General features: G+C 44.7%; 1 protein-coding gene across 2 annotated transcripts in view; it reads right to left on the reverse strand.

The window, feature by feature from the left end:
* Positions 1-921: 921 nt before the first annotated feature.
* The window catches only part of LOC117347674 (apoptosis-associated speck-like protein containing a CARD), a 53,661-nt gene continuing 33,533 nt past the window's right edge, over positions 922-21,049 (reverse strand). The window contains exons 11-19 of one of the 2 annotated variants that reach the window (XR_004536816.1): positions 20,763-20,783; positions 19,389-19,409; positions 17,296-17,316; positions 11,497-11,533; positions 10,771-10,794; positions 9,580-9,600; positions 6,089-6,109; positions 3,974-3,997; positions 922-1,455 (exon numbers count right to left, since the gene is read on the reverse strand). Coding sequence is in view for 1 of the 2 variants with exons in the window: in XM_033918893.1 (XP_033774784.1) it covers positions 1,445-1,455; positions 3,974-3,997; positions 6,089-6,109; positions 9,580-9,600; positions 10,771-10,794; positions 17,296-17,316; positions 19,389-19,409; positions 20,763-20,783 (164 nt within the window). In the remaining variant the exon portion in view is untranslated. The remainder of the gene's footprint in view (positions 1,456-3,973; positions 3,998-6,088; positions 6,110-9,579; positions 9,601-10,770; positions 10,795-11,496; positions 11,534-17,295; positions 17,317-19,388; positions 19,410-20,762; positions 20,784-21,049) is intronic. The other variant, XM_033918893.1, reaches the window with a different exon arrangement.

Consider the following 21,049-nt stretch of genomic DNA (forward strand, 5'->3'; position numbering starts at 1 on the left):
TGGTGAATAAAGTTTTACTTCAAAGTAACAAAAAAATGAATCTGGATTTTTCAGTATGGAAAATGGAAATGAAACGGCAAACACCTCTTGTCTAATGCTTTTTTTTGACTCATGCCTACTTTCTGCTAGGTTAAAGGAATGTCTTTTTAGCAAAACGTGCAATTTTTTTTCCAAAATCATTTCCACTCGGTTGACTTTAGGTAGGGCAATCCAAAGGTTGGGAACGATCCACGCAAAGGCATTTGGGCGTGTTGATTGACATAGCACTAGCAACCACTGGTAAACTCTTTCTATAATTTTGCAAAGATCAGTGCTGGTAAAGGTGTATAGGGGGAATAGCAAGATTACTCAAACTGGCATGTGTTCATAAGATGCTCTGTGGGTCATAACCAAGATTGTAACGTTTTACTTCATTTTAAAATTAGGCATGTGTACTGATCTTAATCCTTAAACACTCTCCAATTCCCAAAATGTACTACATTTTCCCCTCCGTATTTACGAATTCCTTATCTACGGTTCACTTATTTGCGGTTTTAAATGAAAAAAATCACTTTCATTTTTTGGGCTATTTTAAGCCCTGTAAGTCCCCCCTTTAAGCCTTACCTGGCGGTCTAGTGGGTTTTTGGGGCAGGAGCGATCTTCCCATGCGATCTGCACGGGGCAGGAGCGTGGGAAGATCGCTCCTGCCTGAAAACCCGCTAGACTACCAGGTAAGGTTTAAGGGAGGGCTTTCAGGGCTTAAAATACCGGGGGAAGCGGGGGTTAGGGGCAGAACCGGCCTGAATATTATTTGCGGTTTTTTTCATATTCGCGGGCTGGTTCTGCCCCAAACCCCTGCGAATACGGAGGGGGACGGGTACTGTTGCTTATTATAAGAGGACACAAGAAAAGAGCAAAAAAAAACTCCAGCTAATCAAAGCATATATTTTATAATAGAAAAGTGATTTTATTTTAAAATATACTATATCGATGTATTATCCTTCCTAATGACAACTGCTTTAGCTATTGCTAATAAGACATACTCCAACTAGATTGTTGACAATGATAATAAGTTAGTCTTTGCTACCTCAGTGCGCACCAGTAAGCTACCAGTGCAACTGCTGTTGCAGCCCAGCAGAAGACACCAGGTATTATACTACGAGAAAGCTCTAGAATAAAATGGGTTAAGAATTGCTTTCTAAAGCATCAAAACATGATTAAATATTGGTTCCGATATGTAGGAAATAGTTCAAGGGGCAAGAAGAGGTGTGTGGAATTTGCCCTCCTCAATTTCCAACTCAAAACTCAGCAGGAATATTTGTCTTAAGTGTCTTTGCAAACAAAACTGGAGCACTGAAATTGCAGTTGCTGGACCTTTTCATGACAGGAGCACTTGGGTGACATTGCTTTTGCCTTAAACATTGAGTCTTCAGTGATAACTGCAACCTTTGGCTCTTGTTCTTCCTTAGGCACATTCTGAGGAGAGAGAAGAGAGAGCTAATTTAGATGATATTCCTACTGTATTTAACGTTGCCTCAGTTTGATCATTTCTGGGGCAGCTCTTGGCTTTTCCAGGGAAGCTAAGTAGGAAAAATTAGTTAAGAGCCTGGTGAGCTTTTTAGCCATAATGGTTTGCTGGTTAAAAAGAACAAAATAAGTCTCTGGTTGTCACCACCCCTATCAACGTTCTTCGAGAGGAGAGGTGAGAGAGAAGAAAAAGGCAGAAAGAAAACCAGCACTAAAAGAATATGAAGAAAGGGGAAAAGCAAAAATGAAATAGATAAGCTCAAGAGAGAGAGAAAGAGGGCAACGGCAATGTGTTACCAGTTTTGTAGCAACTGGACAGGTTTGCATTCTGTAATGTATTTGCTTTACGTAATAAAAAAAACACTTGGTCCAACGTTGGTCAGACTTTATCGTAGCTGTTACCCATAGAAGCTTGGCTATGTGTAGGAAATTTCATCTTATGTGATTTGTTATTTTATTATACAGTGGTACCTTGGATTATGAGCATAATCCGTTCCAGGAGCATGCTCGTAATCCAAAATGCTCGTTTATCACAGCGAGTTTCCCCATAGGAAATAATGGAAACTCGCTTTGATAGGTTCCCACCCCCCCCCCCCCCCCCTGAGGCCAGCAGCGCTGCTCCCCTCCCCCCCACAAGAACCGGCACCCTCCCCCCTGCGATCCACAACCCCCCGCCGCCATCGGGCACCCCCTGCCGCGACCTCACGTCCCCCCAACCCACCCGAACCCTCTTCTTACTTTTCTGTAGCCTCCGCAGCGACACCGGCATCAGCATGTCCTGTGCGTGGTGCCGGTGCCTGAAGATCTGCTTCCTGTGCTGGGTCTGAGAGTTCACGTTCGACGTGAACTCTCAGGCCCAGCACAGGAAGCAGATCTTCAGGCACCGGCACGCACAGGACATGCCGGTGCCGCTGCGGAGGCTACAGAAAAGTAAGAAGAGGGTTCGGGTGGGTTGGGGGGACCTCAGGTCGCAGCGGGGGGGGGGGGGTGCCGGTTCGCAGGGGGGGGGGCGCTCGCAAATCGAAGCGCACTCGGTTTCCGAGGCGCCGATTTTGCGAATGTTTTGCTCGTCTTGCAAAACACTCGCAAACCGGTGCACTCGTAAACCGAGGTACCACTGTACTCTCTTAGCTCCCTAAAATCCAGATTAGATAAGCAAAACAAGTTTCCTACGTTGCGTGCATCACCCTATCTTACCACCAAGCTCTACGCTACTATCCTAACTAGTATCATCTGCATGTCCTCATGACTGCTAGAGAAACCACTTTGATTTTCCTTGAAGAGCAGTATATTAAATTTTATTACCGTGAGATAGTACATAAGATATCCCCTTCTCTGTTCTCAGCAGTCTGTCCTTCTGGCGGTTCAGCCGGGGGAGTTCCTGACTTCTCTCACACCCTGTTTTGCAATAATGCAGCCTCTTGTCGCCATCCTGTACGATTATCCCACCACCTCTGTGGGTAGGGTTATTCTAAATATCTACTCTTTCCCCTTCCCCAAACATAAAGATATATATGCTCATCCTACAAAGTCATGCCCCCCCTGATTCTTTATCTTATACAGTACTGTATATACACACAGATGATGAAGGATAAATGTGAATATTATCCACTCCCTCTGAATGAACCTGAATTATTGTTTGCCTTCAGTATAGTTGCTTTTTGCTGTCCTCTCCACCCTGGAAGCTACCATACTAGGCAATTATCTAATTTGCCTTATGGTTAAGCTGACATGAACATCATGCTTTTAAATAATAAACTTTGTTTGAATTATGCATTTTTATAGGTTGGTTTGTTCTGGGAGGGGGTGATTTTGGGCTCATTTCGATTGTTGACATCTAATTATTTCAGGAGAGGTAGCCTAATGGCTTGAAAGTTAATGAAGGGAGGGGTTAAAGCTGAAGGTTTGCTTAAGGTGCTTTTTACCCCGTCCCTAGCTCTGCATTAGCACTATGTTTTCCAAACGGTAGTTAGTAATTTACTATCACCAGCAACTAACTAGGTGTAGGCAATTGTGTTCTTACTAGAACATTTCCTTCGTAATAGCTTGACATCCCTTTGCAGAAAACTCAAAATGTAACATTGACATTCCTGCAGAACCTTATATACAAGGAATAGAGGCTGTACTGTACATACATTGTGCTCCCTTAGCTTATATTCCTTCCCTCAGGATATATATATATTCTCTCTAAGTCCTTTTAATTCCATTGCACACAAAACTTTCTCAAGCACAAATTCTATCATTCCAGCACTAACTTAATTCTGACTTATAAATTACATTTCTTCTGTTGATTCTCTATTCTTCTGAATCAAACCTGAGCAGGTTTTGCCCCTCACCCTTTCCCATGGAAATCCACCTTTTCCTCGCCCCAAGGCTGTTAACTAATGTAACCAGCATTGGCACTCATGTCCCCCAGAAACTTTTGCACCTTGCAGAACATTCATTCATGAGTAAAGGTTGGATTTACCTTCTCTGCTATGAAGTCTTGCCGCTGGAAGCAGAAAAATTGAAAGTTGTTATTAATTCATCAGACTCTATTCACAATTACATCTAGCCTGCAAAATTAGGAAGTATTTAACTAATCTCCATACCCCTTCCCAAGGAAGTATGTAGAATTTATGATGTAGAGTTTGTGACCAATTTTGGTGTTTTTAGCCATAAATGTATGGAGATTTTTTTTTTAGTTAAAACATTTGCAGTAAGTTTAAGAAAATATTTGTGTTTTTAAGGAAAATAAAGAGACTGGTTCCTTTCAGATGTGTTAAAACAGCAGTAAGAGGGCTGGCTGTTTTACAATGGGCCAAGATGATTGCATAGTACTAGTTGATCACATAAATAGTACACAGGCCTGCTGAATTGGGACTAAAATGTTCTTTTATTTATGGAGACCCGACACTGCCAATGTTTCAGCCAATGGCCTGCTTCAGGGGTTGCTCCACCGATACATCGGACCCTTCTCTTCCTTCCGTGGAAAGTAAAGTTTGGCTCCAGGTGTTGCCTAGTAACAGGAGGGCAGGAAGGGCAACACCTGGAGCCAAACTTTACTTTCCACAGAAGGGAGAGAAGGGTCTGATATACTGGCGGAGCAACCCCTGAAGCAGGCCATTGGCCGAAACACTGGCAGTGTCGGGTCAACTTAAATAAAATAATATTTTAGTCCCAGTTCAGCAGACCTGTGTATTGTTTATGTGATTTAGTTGTGTTTGTGTACTTATCGATCCCTTTCTTTGTGGTGTCCATACTAGTTGAGAGCAGATAAAAGCAATTCATTTGATAGTGAACATATATTCTGCACAACAAAGAAAAATGGGGAGACCCAATGATCCACAGTGAAAACAATCCACCGATGAAAACAAAAATTGTGGATACAGATGTTCTGGAGATAATTCACCGATGAAAACAAAACATCTGTATCCACAGTTTTTGTTTTCATCAGTGGAACATATATTCCGCCCAGCCCGATTAGGGAGTCAGTTTTGTATTCACTCCTTGGTGCAATGTTAACAACACTTGTATGGCTGTCCAGTTCATACAGTAGTGAGACAATGTCTAACCACATTTGGTTTGAAAGTTCTCAAAAGGAATCTTACATCACTCGTGTTGCAATATAAGAACATAAAAGTTGCCATACTGGGACAGACCAAAGGTCCATCAAGCCCAGTATCCTGTTTCCAGGTGGCAACTGCAGCTTTTATTAAATCTTTAGTATTTAAATGTTCAGCCTCAATCCCCCCCTCCCCCCAAAAAAAAAAATTTCCACAGTAAGAGACAAATCCCCCATTTAACATAGGAAATTATAGATTCTAGATGCTAAATAGCCCTTTCCGTTTCCTTACATATCGCCCGCCCTCTTACATAGCATCATGAGCATTTGCAAATGCATCCTTTCCATGCCTCCTCCCACTGGGAAGATCAAGCCCCCTCTTCATAGAGTTACCAGATGTCTGGGAAAATGCAGACGTCCTCTTTTTAGAGGACTGTTTGGGTGCCCGGCTGAATTTCCAAAACCCAGCAGTCTTGAGTTTTGGAAAGCCTCAAGCTTGGGGCTACGTCTGGAGGGCCTCTCGGCATGTGTGGATGCGATATGATGATGTTACGGCGAAGAAATGAGGTTTGTGTGGGGGCAGGGCCACGTGTCTTTAACAAAGAAATCTCTTCATGCCACAACTTCTCCCACAGGCCCTCCAACTCCCTCACCTTCAACCTATGTACTGTGATTGAGCAGTTTCTACTCCCTGCCACCAAGATAATCATCATTCAGCCAATTTCCAGTGGTGGACCCTCCTTTTACTATACTGTTTTGCTGTCCTTACAATTGCCACAGTAAATTGTGCAAGTACAATCAGACCCTGGAATGCCATTTCAATTGCTCCCAATATTGAACAGCAGATATATCCCCTCAAACTGTGTTGCACCTGTATCGTGGCAGGGTGGTGTCTATTTATTCCTACTGGGGATACAGGAGCTATATAACTGATATATGTAGCTCCCCCAGGTTAATTCCAGGTAACAGAAGGAGAAAGGCCATGCTAGTTGCATGGTTTAACAGGGTTTACTTCTGCTAGGAGGGATCAGATCTTACCTGTATCTTCTAGCTGTTGCACTGCAGAAAGAGAAGAGAAAAGATCATCGATATTGTATACCTACACATAAATATCTAAAATTACCTGTAGCAGGTGTTCGAGGACAGCAGGCATATATTCTCAAATGTGGGCGATATCATCCATTGAACCTGATACGGACACTACCAAGTGCATCGTCACTTTGAATCTTCAGGCAGTGCCCATACTGCATGTGTGTTGATGCCTTCCTGCTCAACGGCAGCTGGCAGGACCATTAGGTCAGTAACAAAGCTAAGAACCCAACTAGGGGGCAGATTGTGAGAATATACGTCTGCTGTCCTCTTTGCTTTCTATGAGAACAAGCAGGCTTAATATTTTCACATGTGGAACTCCCAAGCTGCTAGGACCAGGACTCTGGATGAGGATAATGGATATATACACATGAGTCTGGCGAAACTCAAGAGGGTTGGAGGGAAAGCTGACATTCAGTAAGTAAAAGGATTCTGCAGAACTGCTTATCCCAACAGACTGTCTCTTCTGGTGTTGTGTTCCAAAGAGTAGTAAGAAGTAAAGGTATGGTTTAAGGACCAAGTAGCCACTTTGCAGATATCTTCAATAGATACAGAGTGGAAATGAGCTACTGAGGCAGCCATAATTTGGACATGGGGGGGGGGGGGGCTGTTACCTGGCCCTGTAGCATCAACCCAGTCTGAGTGTGCACAAAGGAGATACAGACCACCAGCCAAATGGAGATGGTTCTCTTGGTAGCAGGAACTCTTGAGTCTGTTAAGGTCAAAAGCCACAAAGAGTTAGGAGGATCCTCTGTGAGGTTTAATTCTGTCCAGGCAGTATACCAGAGCAGGTTTGCAGTCTATGCTGTGACGAGCTGCTTGGGAATGTGACTTTGGAAAGAAAATGGGCAGAACTATGGATTGGTTGAGATGGAATTCTGAGACATCTTTGGGCAGGGATGTTGGATGAGTTCGAAGCACTACATCATGCTAGAATCTTGTGTAGGGAGGATCCAACGCAAGAGCTTGAAGTTCACTCACACAGCATGTAGAGGTGAGGGCAATGAGGAAAACAACTTTCCAAGTGAAAAGTTTGATAGAGGCTGCTTGTCCGAGGGAGAGTGAAACACACTGATAGCACTGAGATGTATTCAAACTGAATTGGTTTTTTATACCAGAGTTAGAGAGGTGGAGAAGGTAGTCTAGTATGGATGGAAGGGACATGTGATGGGTTCCAGAGAATTCAATGCACACCAGGAAGAAAATCTCATCATCTGAAGCAGTAACAGCACTGAGAAAGTTTCTAGATGCTTCAAAGACAGCAGATATTGCAATCAAGAGGGAGAAAGCATTGACTTGGTCAGTGAATAAAACCATGCTGTCAGTGCAAATGAGTGGGGGCTGGGTTAAGGAGGGATCCCTTGTTCTGCATCAGCAGTGTTGGAAATGGTTGCAACTTGCATGTACTGAGAGGGGGGGTTCTCCCAATTCTTAAAGTGTCCTTCATAATCCTATGCAAAGGCACTTTAATGCATTCATTCAGTGGTGCTTCATAGTCAAGGAGGTCAAAAAGCTCAGAGCAAGGTTCCTCCTCTGTTTTCATTTGAATGGGCAAAGCCTGACCCATCTGCCTGACAAAGCCAGTAACAGATGTACTTTCTGACAGAGACTTGTGTCATTGAGGTGCAGAAGGATCAGGAGGTATACAATAGGGTTCTTCTGAGTATTCTGGTAAATTCTCATCTGAATGGTTGGAGATATCTGAGTCAGACTCCTCAAAGTACTCCCTGGTAGGTGAATCAGGGAGTGTGCATTGAGAGGAGTGTCAACTGTGCGTCGAGGTATAGGTTAATGGTCTGACCCAGGAGATAACTCCTCTGTCAATGTTGATGAATGCATCAAGAGGGTCTGTGCTGACCCTGATGCTCAACGTTGAGCAGGGATGTGTGACCTTGTCCTCGATCGATGCTTTGATGTATTCTTGAGCTGGGCCGAGGCAGGCATAGAAGCTTTTAATGCATGTGAAGACTGTCTGCAGTAGCTCTGAAAATTCTTGTCTGAGCTTAGCCTGGAGATGCTGTACCAGAAGAGACATTGGCATGGAAGCAGTCTGTTATACCAGATGTCAGAGCATGGCAGACCTTGATGTCGAGGCATGCCTATAAGGAGACATCAGCTAGATGGAATGAGAGTGGTCTCTGTTACATCAATGCTTATGCATTGAGGAAGTCAACGCTATGGAAGATGCAGTGCCATGCCTAGAATAGGAACAATGTTTGTGCTTCTTATGTGCTGTGTCCCTCGATGCATGAGATATAGATGTAGATGATGAAGAATCCTGTCTCTCTAAGAGGCCACTCAACACTCTGGATGAGTTGTCAATGCTCTTGGGGGCCAATGTTGATGCCTGCATCACAGGAGGTTAAGTGTCGGGTTCTGTGTCCCCTGCCATGCTCGATGCAGATGCCAACACAGTACTGAAAAGTTTTTAAACTAAAGTTTATGGGCTTTGTGACCTCTCTTGCATGTAGGTGCAGAGATCACAGCGACTGTCCCAATGTTTCAAAACCCAGACACTGGACACACCAATTACGTGGATCAGAACCTGAAATGGTCCATTTACATCAAGAACATTTCTTAAAGCCACTCGGTACCTTCTTTGACATGGAGGGTGAAAATGGCTGATGCCAAGTCAGAGGGCTCAATGGCCCAGGAAGCTGGAGTGGCCTGAAGGCCAAAAAATATAATGTTGACAAAAATGAACCAAACTTGAGTAAAATACTGGAACAGGATAAAAAGAACGAATTATTAGGAAAACAATTAAAAATAAGTACGGGACAACACAAAAAAATAGCAAATGTTTGATACACTGAAGAGAAAATTGAAGACACAGTTTTTCAGCTCCACAGAAAATGAAGAACTGATGGTTCCACGAGTGGGAAGGCACCAGCATAACACATGATATGGGCACTGCTTAAAGATTAAAAGTGACTGTGCACTTGGTAGTGTCCATACCAGAGTCCGTGCATAAAGTCACTCACACATGAGAACATTATCCCTACTTGTCCTCAGAGATCTATATCTATTACTGTGTACATGAAATTCTATAAGAAGAATTTGGTGATACAGCCTGAGATTGTTTCTTACTATGATTTCCTTGACCCTGGCCTAGGAAGTGACATCAGAGAAAGAGCCAACGCTGGCATGAGCAGCAGGTTGGGGTTACTGCTCGCACCGTGAACATTAAAAAGGTACAGGGGAAGGGAAGGGGTGTGCACATGCGGCAGGGAAGGAGTGAATGGGGTTGGGGTGGCCCCCGTCGCCCCGGGCTCCTCTCACCCTCGCTACACCACTGCTTCCAGGACAGAGGGAATGTACAAAGGTCAGCCACACAAATCCCACTTCTGCTGTCTCCTGGGGGAAGAGCACTGTTTTTTGTTGTTTTTTTTTAACTACCTTTAAATTTCTTTTTTTATAGTTTTAGATTAAAAATTTCTTACCTTTTAGTTCTCTAATTTCCACTGTGAAAAAAAAGAAAAAAATAGAGTACATGAGAAGAACCCTTGTTCTGAGTGCATTCATTCTCATTTATTACACATAGTAACATAGTAGATGAAGGCAGATAACGACCCAAATGGACCATCCAGTCTGCCCAACCTGATTCAATTTAAATTTTTTACATTTTTTCTTCTTAGCTATTTCTGGGCAAGAATCCAAAGCTCTACCCGGTACTGTGCTTGGGTTCCCACTGCCGAAATCTCCGTTAAAACCTACTCCAACCCATCTACACCCTCCCAGCCATTGTCTAAACCCTCCCAGCCATGTAGATACTGATCTGGGCCATATTTTGAAGTCTGACCAAAAAGAGCTTTAAGGAAGTGCAGAAAGCCCGCAGGACATTTTTATGTGCCCCAGGGGTTTAATTTTCTGCCTCTTTACAAATATGAGAATACAGATGTTCTGGAGATAATTTATTAAACACTGACATATAAAACCATGAAAATTCAATTAAAAAAGTACAATGATAAAAAAATGCTGTGATAAAAATCCACCCGGACCCTACACGGTCCGTGTTTCGGCTAACACGCCTTCCTCAGGGGTCCAATGGTTTGCAAACTCACATATAAAGAATTGGACTGAAAACAGTCTATTGTCTTTAAACATATGAGCAAAGAACACCGCAGACAAGCTGAAGTAGCAAAAAAATGCGGTGTTCTTTGCTCACATGTTTAAAGACAATAGACTGTTTTCAGTCCAATTCTTTATATGTGAGATTGCAAACCATTGGACCCCTGAGGAAGGCGTGTTTGCCGAAACACGGACCATGTAGGCTCCAGTTGGATTTTTATCACTGTATTTTTTATCATTGTACTTTTTTAATTGAATTTTCATGGTTTTATATGTCAGTGTTTAATAAATTATCTCCAGAACATCTGCATCCACTGTTTTTGTTTTTATTGGTGGATTGTTTTCACTGTGGATCATTGGGTCTCCCCATTTTTCTTTGTTGTGCTGCACTTTAGCACAGATGCCACGTTATGTAATAAGATCTAGTTACTAATAACTGGGTCAACAGCAAAATCACATATCCGAACGGCAGCCCTTGTTGATAACTTCCCACTTAAAGAGCAATATTGTGGCTCTTTCCCACCAAGCAGAGCACTTATTCCTGAAAATAGTATAGGATTTACCTTCTTTAACACGCAGCTTCGCCACTGAAAACCAAAACAAAGGAGAGGTCGTTATTTATTGATCACATGTTACATCACCCTTCTACCTCGTCACATTATTGTTTGATTCTGTAAACGGCACCTAACTCGGCAGGCGCTGTTAGAAATGGCACTTACCGCAGGCCGTTCAAAGTTAGGCCCCTTTTGTAGAATCACATCTGGCGGAACCAGCAGGGGGGGTCTACAACTTTGGTGCCAATATATTAGGCCAGGGTTTTCCTGGCCTAAAATACCGACGCCAAAAGTAGACACGTACCCGCATCTAACTCTCTCCACACCTAAACCCCACCCATAACCACGCCTACTTTTTGAGTCGTTGCTGGTAGAAGCCTCAGTGTAGATGCCTACATGGTGCCTCCCAATGTAAGTGCCTACCAGAAAATTAATTTTTTATTTGCTTTTTAATCATTTGTAATGGCACTGTCGATTATCAGTGCCAATTTTTTTAAAAATTACTAAGCAGCGTAAGAGCATTTTATCGCGGACCGGTGGGGTAAATGCTTCGATGCTCATTGAATTCCTATAAGCGTATACTTTGCTGGCCCATGGTAAAATGCTCTTACGCTGCTAAGTAAAACCCAGCATAAGTTAGGCGCCTACATTGGCAGCCGTCCCAGTCTGGGCGCCTACTAGAAGGCACCCTTTATGGAATCAGGGTCATCTAGCCTGCTAGATCAAAAAACTTACACACAAATAGAGTTGCTTGCTCAGTGCTTGGTGGCTCCTGTTGAGAAAATATAGTGGCCTATTAGAAGGATATTTTCTTTCTGCAAAATCAGTACTTTGATACCTATTGGAATATCGATTTCCGGGAAAAAATCTACAGAAAATATGAACTACAAACTGCCGTAATTTAAATTGATCTAGAAGTCTTAAAAGGAATAGGGCAATCCCGCGTCACAGCTAGACCAAATGATCTAGCACTTACTTCTAATGTTTTAACGTATTAACTCCATCTGTGGTTAAGGGACATGGGGGTTGTGATGATGTGGGGGCAATGGGGATTTATTGTACAAATTTGGAGAGACTTTGCCATTTAATGTTGTTATTGTTTGATTCACATTAATGCACCTTCACACAGTAGCTCAATAAAGATTTAAAGGGTCCTTTTACTAAGGTGCACTAAAAGATTTAGCATGCACTAAATGCTGAGAAGTCTATTTTATACCTATGAGTTTCTTACCTAAAATATTTAATTACACTCAGGATTGCTTTTTCTTTCAGCTCCAGAAGTGCTCGGGCCAGAAAAATATGATAAAGTCATGTGATATGTGATCTCTGGGCATGATCAGTGGTGTAGTAAGAGGGGGGCGCTGTCTCAGTGGGGGGCGCTGGCACCTCTCCGCCCCGCCTCACCATGCCCCGCTCACGCCATCCCTCCCTCCAACCCTGTACCTTTGTAGATCTTCGCCAGCGTGAGCAACTTCTCCTGCCTGACGCTCGTGCTGGGTTTCCCTCTGAATCACTTCTGGGTTCACGGGGCCAGGAAGTGACGTCAGAGGTAAACCCAATGCTGGCGCGAGCAGCATGCTGGAGAAGCCAAGCGTGCTGGCGAAGATTTACTGAGGTACTGGGAGGGGAGGGAGAGTGTGACGGGGGAGGGGGGGCAGGAAGGAGCAGGGAGGGGTGCGGAAGAAGTGGTGGGGTGGAGAGGAGGGCCCAGAGGGGCATCACTGCCCCGGGCGCCTCCTACTCTTGATACGCCACTGGGCGTGATCATGTACGTTTTGGCAATGATTCTATAAACAGTGCCTAAATCGGTCGATACCATTGGTCTCGGGGCTAAAGGGTCTCTTGTACGAAGAAAGACTGAACAAATTGCAGCTCTACACTCTCGAGGAGCGTAGGGAGAGGGGAGACATGATTGAGACATTTAAGTACATCACAGGACGGGTCGAGGTGGAAGATGATATCTTTCTTCTCAAAGGACCCTCGAACACAAGAGGACATCCGCTCAAACTCAGGGGAGGGAAGTTTCGTGGAGACGTCAGGAAGTACTTCTTCACGGAACGAGTGATAGAGCATTGAAACAAGCTTCCAGTACAGGTGATCGAGGCCCGCAGTATCCCAGACTTCAAGAATAAATGGGATACCTATGTGGGATCACTGCGAGGGTCATACCAATGAATAGGGTCGCTAGGATATAGACTTAATAGAGCAGGTCAGTAGAGTTAAGGGGGCCAGTAGACTTAAAAGGGTGGGTCAATGGTATGGGCAGACTTGATGGGCTGTAGCCCTTATCTGCCGTCATCTTTCTATGTTTCTATGTTTCTAAATTAAGGCGCTGTTTCTAGACTTGTACCTAGCGACGTCTAACTCTACTTAAGCGTATATAGTCGTCATCGTGTTAGGTGCTGGACTAGTAGGCAAGGGTTTCCTGACCTAATCCATTGGCTCCTAACACAGACACCTACCAACTCCTAAGTCATTCCATGCCCAAATTCCGCCCCTAGCCATGCCCATTTTTCAGGTAGACGCCATGCCAGTTTCGACACGGAACTTATATTAATTATTTACAAAAAAAAAAAATTAATTGCCTTTTTAATGGCATTTTCAATTATTATGCCAATTAAGCCAATTCAAAAATTTAAATTCCGTGTGGAAAATCAGCTAGGCTGTGCTGGGTGCCTACTGTTGGCTACCCTAGACTGCTATTCATAGAGTGAGGGCTCTTTGTGAGTACTGATGAACTCACTTTGGGGAATGGGACAGTGTACGTCACCTAAAATCCGTCTTTCCATTTGGGAGATATAATAAGAGACATTTAAATACCTCCAAGGCATAAATAACATAAGTCTTCTAGCATATTTGTGTTTTTAAGACCCTTACAGTTCTGTTGAGGTTTGTAAAACAAATAATGTACCTGTACTTTCATCGGTGTCAGGTCAAAAGCGCGCCGGGACAAAGGCGCGAGCAGACAACTGAGCGCAGTGCGGAGGCGCGCGCCGAAGAAAAAGACTGTTTTTAGGTGCTACGACGGGGGTTGGGGGGGAACCCCCCCACTTTACTTTATACAGATCGCGCCGCGTTGTGGGGGCGTTGTGGGGGGGGGGTTGTAACCCCCACATTTTACTGAAAACTTTACTTTTTCCCTGTTTTTTAGGGAAAAAGTTACGTTTTCACTAAAATGTGGGGGGTTACAACCCCCCAAACCCCCCACAACGCCACCGCGATCTGTATTAAGTAAAGTGGGGGGGGGGCTCCCCAACAAAAACCCCCGTCGCAGCCCCTAAAAACAGTCTTTTTCTTCGGCGCGCACCTCCATCTTGCACTCAGTTGTCGGCGCGTGCCTTTGTCTTCCGCGTTACTGTCTATGAGCCACTTTCATCCATGCTTATTCAAAGGTATGCCATCTAGCTGCCATCCCTCCTATTGCTCTGCTTCCCTGTGTGATAACCATGTCTCCCCCTCCATGTTGATGAAATGTTCCTCCACCGTTTTACTTGAAGCTCTATGTTTGTTAACCTGTAACCCATCCTGAGCTTTCTGGGAGGTCGGGATATAAATCTAAATAAATAAATGAGTATCTCAAGGTCACACTGGAGTGAGGGGGCATAGGATGAAGGCGAAAGGGGGCAGATTCAGCAGTAATCTAAGGAAATACTACTTTATGGAGAGTGGGAGGGATGTGTGGAATGGTCTCCTGGTGGAGGTAGTGGAGACAGATTATGTAAGATTGTATTGCTGTCTTTGTAACCTCTTCGCTGACTTTGACTGTAACCTCTTCGCTGATTATCCAGCGCTTCTTGCTATAAACCACCTCGAACTTCTATGGCTTTGGCGGTATATAAGAATAAAATTATTATTATTATTATTATATCTGAATTCAGGAAAGCATGAAAGAAGCACAGGGGCTGTCTGTAAAGGAGAGGAAGGCATAGCAGAAAGTAGATGGTATGGTAGGTCTTTATCTGCTGTTGGTTTTATGTACTGTAGATAAATGACTTTCTGCTGCGCAGGAGTTAAAATATGGAACTTCCTTGTGAGCCAAATATGAAATTGTCATGAAAAGGGCACATTAAGGAACTACTCAAGACACAACTATTTGTAGATGCCTTTTTCTAGTCAGTACTTGCCCTCTCTGTCAAAGCTGATGAACTGTTCATGACCTATTTTTTAACATGGTTTTCGTTTGTAGATATGATTTTTAAGGATTATTTGTATGTCTACGTTATGATGATTTTGTTTTAAATTATGTATCTAATTCTGTAAACTGTTTAGTGTTAAACGGTATAGAAATTTTTAAAATAAATAAATAGCCGGGCAGAGTCAAATACATTATAAACCCTTTTCTGAAAAGTAGGGAGATTTATGGTGCACGGTTTGTCAACGATTCCTCTGCCATTTTTAGCCATATATTGTGTACTTAAATAGATTTTTTGTTAAAACATTTGCTCTCAGTTAGGAGCAAATTTGTGCTTTTAAGGAAAACAGAGAGAGGCTACTCTTTCTTTTCGATATGCAATAACATCAGTGAAAGCGTTAGCTGTGTGTATACTGTATGCTTAGAGGAACTGCACTGTCCTATTCAACAACACATGGGCACCCTTCACTGTGTGGTATGGAGATGGTCAAAATAAGCATCTTTACTAGTTGACAAATAAAGACCGACTGGCACATATACTCTGCCCATCTTGCTTAGGAAGTCCTTTTTGCATCCCCTTTTCAGTGCAATGTAGGATCATCTATATGGCCCTTTTACACTGTATGAAATCCATGCCATGGTAATACCATTCTATTCCCAGCAGGGGGAGTGGGGGGATTGTAGGATAATAGAGTGCTAGAGTAGAGAATGACACGGTGAAAAAATTGGTCCCCGTCACCGCCCCGTCCCCGTCTCACCATCCTCTGCACCACCCCGTCACCGCCATTCCCTTCACCGCCCCGTCACCGCCACTGCCACCCCATTCACCGCCCCGTCACCGCCACTGCAACCCCATTCACCGCCCCGTCACCGTCACCGCTGCATACATAAAAGCCTCAAACGGGTACGATTTTATATACTTTTCTTTATTTACGTATAAAGGAAACATTCTTTAAAACTTTAAAACTTAGTTAAATATTAGTTAATAACTATACAAAAACAAAACACGCAGAGAAAAAATTAATTAATATAAATTCTCAAAACTGACACATTTTGATCACTAAATTTAAAATAGTTATTTTTCATACAGTTTTTCAATCACTAATCTTCCACCACCCCTGGGGCTAGCAATGCAAAAACAAACACGACATGTACTTTAAATGCTTACAATGTTAGCCTACATGGTAAGTAGACGCGGCCGCTGTACCTAATCGCGGCAAAGATCTCCCTGCCGTGATTAGCATAGTGACCGCGGCTACGGCTGCAAGTCTCCCCTCCCCCCAGCGATCACGGCAGGAGGGCACCCAACCCCTCCTGTAGACCCCCCCCAACGGCCCTCCCGACAATCGCAGCAGAAGGGTACCCAACCCCTCCTGCCGGTCCTCCCAATGGCCTCCCCTAAGATCGCCGGCAGGAGGGTACCCAACCCCTCCTGCTGGACCCCCCCCAATGAACCCTCCCACCCCGGAACCCCCTTAGTCTTACTTTCCAAGTTGGACCGGACGGCTCCTCACACGTATGGCCAGCAGGCTTGCCTCCGTCCAAATGAGGCGGGCCCGCCCCTACCCTGCCCAACCCACAGGATCCTAGGGCCTGATTGGTCTAGGCACCTAAAGCCACTCCCGCTATAGGAGGGGCCTTAGGTGCTTGGGCCAATCAGGCCCTAGGATCCTGTGGGTTAGGCAGGGGAGGGGATGGGCGGGCCCGCCTCATTTGGACGGAGGCAGGCCTGCTGGCCAGACGAGCGAGGAGCTGTCCGGTCCAACTTGGAAAGTAAGACTAAGGGTGGTGTTTCGGGATGGCGGGGTTTGTTGGGGGAGGGTCCGGCAGGAGGGGTTGGGCACCCTCCTATTGGCGATATAGGGGGCCGTTGGGGGTGCCGGCAGGAGGGGTTGGGCACCCTCCTACCAGTGATCATAGGGGGGCTGTTGGGGAGCTGGCAGGAGGGGTTGGATATCCTCCTGCTGCGATCGTCGGGGGGGCTGTTGGGGTAGGCAGGAGGGGATGGGTACCCTCCTGCCGCGATCGTTGGGGAGGGCTGGTTCTGTCGGCATGAAGGGCTGAGGGCGATCGTCGGGGGGGGGCGGGTTCTATTGGCAGGAAGGGTTGATCTGACAAATGAGGAGCACGGTGAAACACAGGTAAATAGCGGTTCCTAGAAGGGGGGACATTGGCCTGCGGGGACAAATCTATTCACCGTTTTTGCGGGCGGTGAAAGGATTTGTCCCCGCGTCTGCGGCGATTTGCTAATGAGGTCACCATAACCCACAGCCAAACCGCAGCCACGCAGCGGTTCGCTGCGGGGATCACTCCCCGTGTCATTCTCTATGCTAGAGCCCATGTTAGCTACAGAGTCCAGCTATCAACTAACTTGAGTACTGCCGGAAGGAACCAGATCTTACCTGCATCCTCTAGCTCTTGCACTGCAGAAAGAAGAGAAAAGATTAGTCTCTTCCTTATCTGCCATCTGTTTCTATGTTTCTATTCAAACTCACTACCATCGGTAATGTACACCAACAGATAACTACCAGTACCTATATACTGTTATATATATCTTTCATGGTATTTACTGAAAGGGTATTGATAGACGATGCTCTATGAGAGGAATGAGATGATACAACCTAAGATTGTTTCTTACTAAGGAATTTATCAATAGTCTCTGCTTAACAAAACATTGCTCCCCCGCCCATTCTCCCCTATCACACAATCAATCTGAGGCATCTTTTCATTCTCTCTGATCATCTGTTTATAAATACAGATCCAACACTCCCCCCCCCCTCCATATTTGCGGGTTTAGGATTTGCAGTGAAGGGGGGCAGGAGCGATCTTCCTGCGCTCCTGCCCCGTGCAGAGCTGCGAACAAAAATGGCTGCTGTGAATTCCCGTGGTCTAGCAAGACTATAGCAAGAACTCATGGCAACCATTTTTGTTCATGGCTCTGCACGGGGTAGGAGTGTAGGAAGATTATTCCTGCCCCGCTTCACCGCCAGTGTGGAGAGGTCTGGGAGGTGGGGGTGGTTCAGAGTCGGCCCTAAAGCTATTCGCAAATTTTTCTTATTCGTGAGGGGGCTGTGCCCCTAACCCCTGTGAATATGGGGGGGGGGGAGTGAATATATCCATGAAATTCTGTGACAGGCTAAGGATAGTGCAGCCTCAGCTTATTTCTCACTAGGGGGCCCTTTAACCAAGCTGTGGTATAAAATGGGCTTATTGCATCCTAACGTAAGACTTTCCCGTGTGTTGTGTCCATTTATACTGTAGCTATAAAATAGGGTTTAAAAAAAATATTTTTGCCAGTTCTGCACTAATCTTTTTGTTAGTGCATGGAACCGGTAAAAATATTCATATGGAAACACTTACCACCTCCTTTTTAAGAAGCATTAAGGGCTTCGGTGCTCATGCCAGGAACGGGGCAGGGAAGCGGCACGCATGCAGCAGGAGGGGGTGGGGAAGTAGTGTGTGAAGGTGAGGATGGAGAAGAGGGTGGGGGAGGGACGCCTCTCACCCTCACTACGCCACTGTGTGTGTGTGTGTGTGTGCGTGCGTGCGCGTGCTTGCTGATAACTATCATGCTATACTTCACAGAACTGTCTTTAGGTAAGGCTAGTCTCAGGGTACTGATCTTTGACCTAAGGGCTGCCGCGTGAGTGGACTGCTGGGCATTATGGGACCACTGGTCTGACCCAGCAGCGGCAATCCTTATGTTCTTATGTTCTTAACCAGTTAGCAAGTGGCAGTGCAAACTGTCGGATAATGCTTTCACACTCATGCCATGAGCGCTTCAAAATAATAAATACTACACAGTTACCATGCACAAAAGGAAAACAATTGCAAAAGTGCGTAGCACATCCTATGGTAAGCCTTTATCAGCACGCTAAGCCCACATTAGGGCCTAGTGCACCTTAGAAAAGGGCCCCTAAGGGAGCTAACAAGACAATATCACCAGGAACACCATCTGTCCCTTTCCCCTCTGGAGAATCTACACCCTCCTCTCTTCCTCTTTCCTCTTTCCTCTCACCACCCAACCCACATACAGTCAGGGAATTTTTATTTCCCTTATGAGAGAAGCCAAGGGGAGGGAACAGATCCCCCCAACCCCAAATTCTAAAGGGTGAAGAACTTTACACAATCAGCGGTGTAGTGAGGGTGGGTGGTGCCCTCTCCTGCCCTCTTCCCCTGACCTCTTGCCACTCGTGCACACCCCCTTCTCTGTACCTAGGCATGGATCCCGGAAGTGATGTCAGAGAGAGCGCCAAAGCCGATGCGAGCAGCCAAGTTGTTGGCTGCTCGTGCCAAAGTTAAAAAGGTGCGGAGGAAGGGAAGGTTATGGGGGGGGGCAATTAGCAGGGGGAAGAGTGGGAAAGGGGGCAGAGAGGAGGAGGGGTGCCAGCGCCCTGAGCAAGACCCTCCCCCTTACTACACCATTGTACACAATTTAAACAATCTATGAAATTCAATTTTCCTTTCGTTTGTACTTTACTCTAATTCTTCTTACCTTTTTGTTCTTTAATTTCCACTGTGAAAACAAAGACAGAGAGAGTACATGATAAGAGTTCTTGTTCTAGTATATTCATGCTTATTATTACAAGAGTGTACATACTGATTAGGAGCAGGACTATCTTTTTTTTTTTTTTTTAATAATTTTTATTGAAATTTTCCTATGCTTACATACAAAAGTCAACAACAATACAGCAGACAATAGCAGACCAAGCAAGGTCATCCGTGTTAATCCTTCACGGAGACCTGAGAGATCCAAACCCCTCACCGAAAGAAGGGCTACAATTTTTGTTTGACCGCAAAAAATTCAAGAAAGCATTAAAATTGTTTCTAGTTGAAATGCATTTTAACCAGTCAATTTAGTTTTATTTGTGTTTATCCCTCCTTTGACCAAGGGCTCCTTTTACTAAGCCGCGTAAGGGCTATAACGCACGGAATAGCGCATGCTAAATTGCCACGCGTGCTAGATTTTAATGCCAGCATTGAGCTGGCGTTAGTTCTAGCCATGTGGCGCAGGTTTAGCGCACGCTAAAATGCTGCATGCGCTAAAAACGCTAACGCAGCTTAGTAAAAGGAGCCCTAAGCCGCAGTAGAGGGCTATACCCTGGCCCAGAGCACTAAATGTTCCGACGCTCTTAGAATTCCTAGGAGCGCTGGAGCAGTGTCGGAGCAGCGTCAGAGCATTTTTCGCTCCAGGCTGTGGTAGAAACCTCTACCGCAGTGGTTCCCAACCCTGTCCTGGAGGAACACCAGGCCAATCGGGTTTTCAGGCTAGCCCTAATGAATATGCATGAAGCAAATTTGCATGCCTATCACTTCCATCATATGCAAATCTCTCTCATGCATATTCATTAGGGCTAGCCTGAAAACCCGATTGGCCTGGTGTTCCTCCAGGACAGGGTTGGGAATCACTGCTCTACCGTGGCCTAGTAAAAGGGAGGGGGGGAAGGGGAGGGTTAGTTTGTTAAGTTTATTTGCTGCCTTTCCTCAATAGTACAAGGAAACACGAGCTATAAAAATCATATAATACAACATAAAAAGAAAAAAAATACAAACTATAACAGGGGTAGGGAACTCCGGTCCTCGAGAGCCGTATTCCAGTCGGGTTTTCAGGATTTCTCCAATGCATGAGATCTATTTGCATGCACAGCTTTCAATGGGGAAATCCTAAAAACCCGACTGGAATACGGCTCTCGAGGACCGGAGTTCCCTACCCCTGAACTATAATATAAACGCAAAAAAATCAAAATCAAAATGATAAAATTCTGCAAAACTAACCCCCTAAAAATAAATGCCACAATAGAAAAAAAAAAAACCAAACCCCCAATTCAAACATAAAAACAGATTTTCTCTTTTTTAACATAGTACAAACCTTTATCTTCTCGAGCTTGTACTGTGAAAAGAAAGAAAGAAAAGATCATTTCTTTCTCAGGGTGGTTTACAGCATATTTATTGTCTCTCCAGAGTTTAATAATGAATAAATGCAATTTATTTCAAAATAGCAATAGAAGGTATCTCAGGCATCATTCTAATATTCAGCTGGATCTCGAGTTGCCAACTACTCCATGCCACAAAGGAAAAGGGTAATCCAATCCTGATTTTACCTCAGCGCATGTGTGGATTTGTACTTTTGATTTTTAAGGGAAACTAAATGGAACA

Source organism: Geotrypetes seraphini, chromosome 13, assembly GCF_902459505.1.
Source record: "Geotrypetes seraphini chromosome 13, aGeoSer1.1, whole genome shotgun sequence".
NCBI lineage: Eukaryota > Metazoa > Chordata > Amphibia > Gymnophiona > Dermophiidae > Geotrypetes > Geotrypetes seraphini.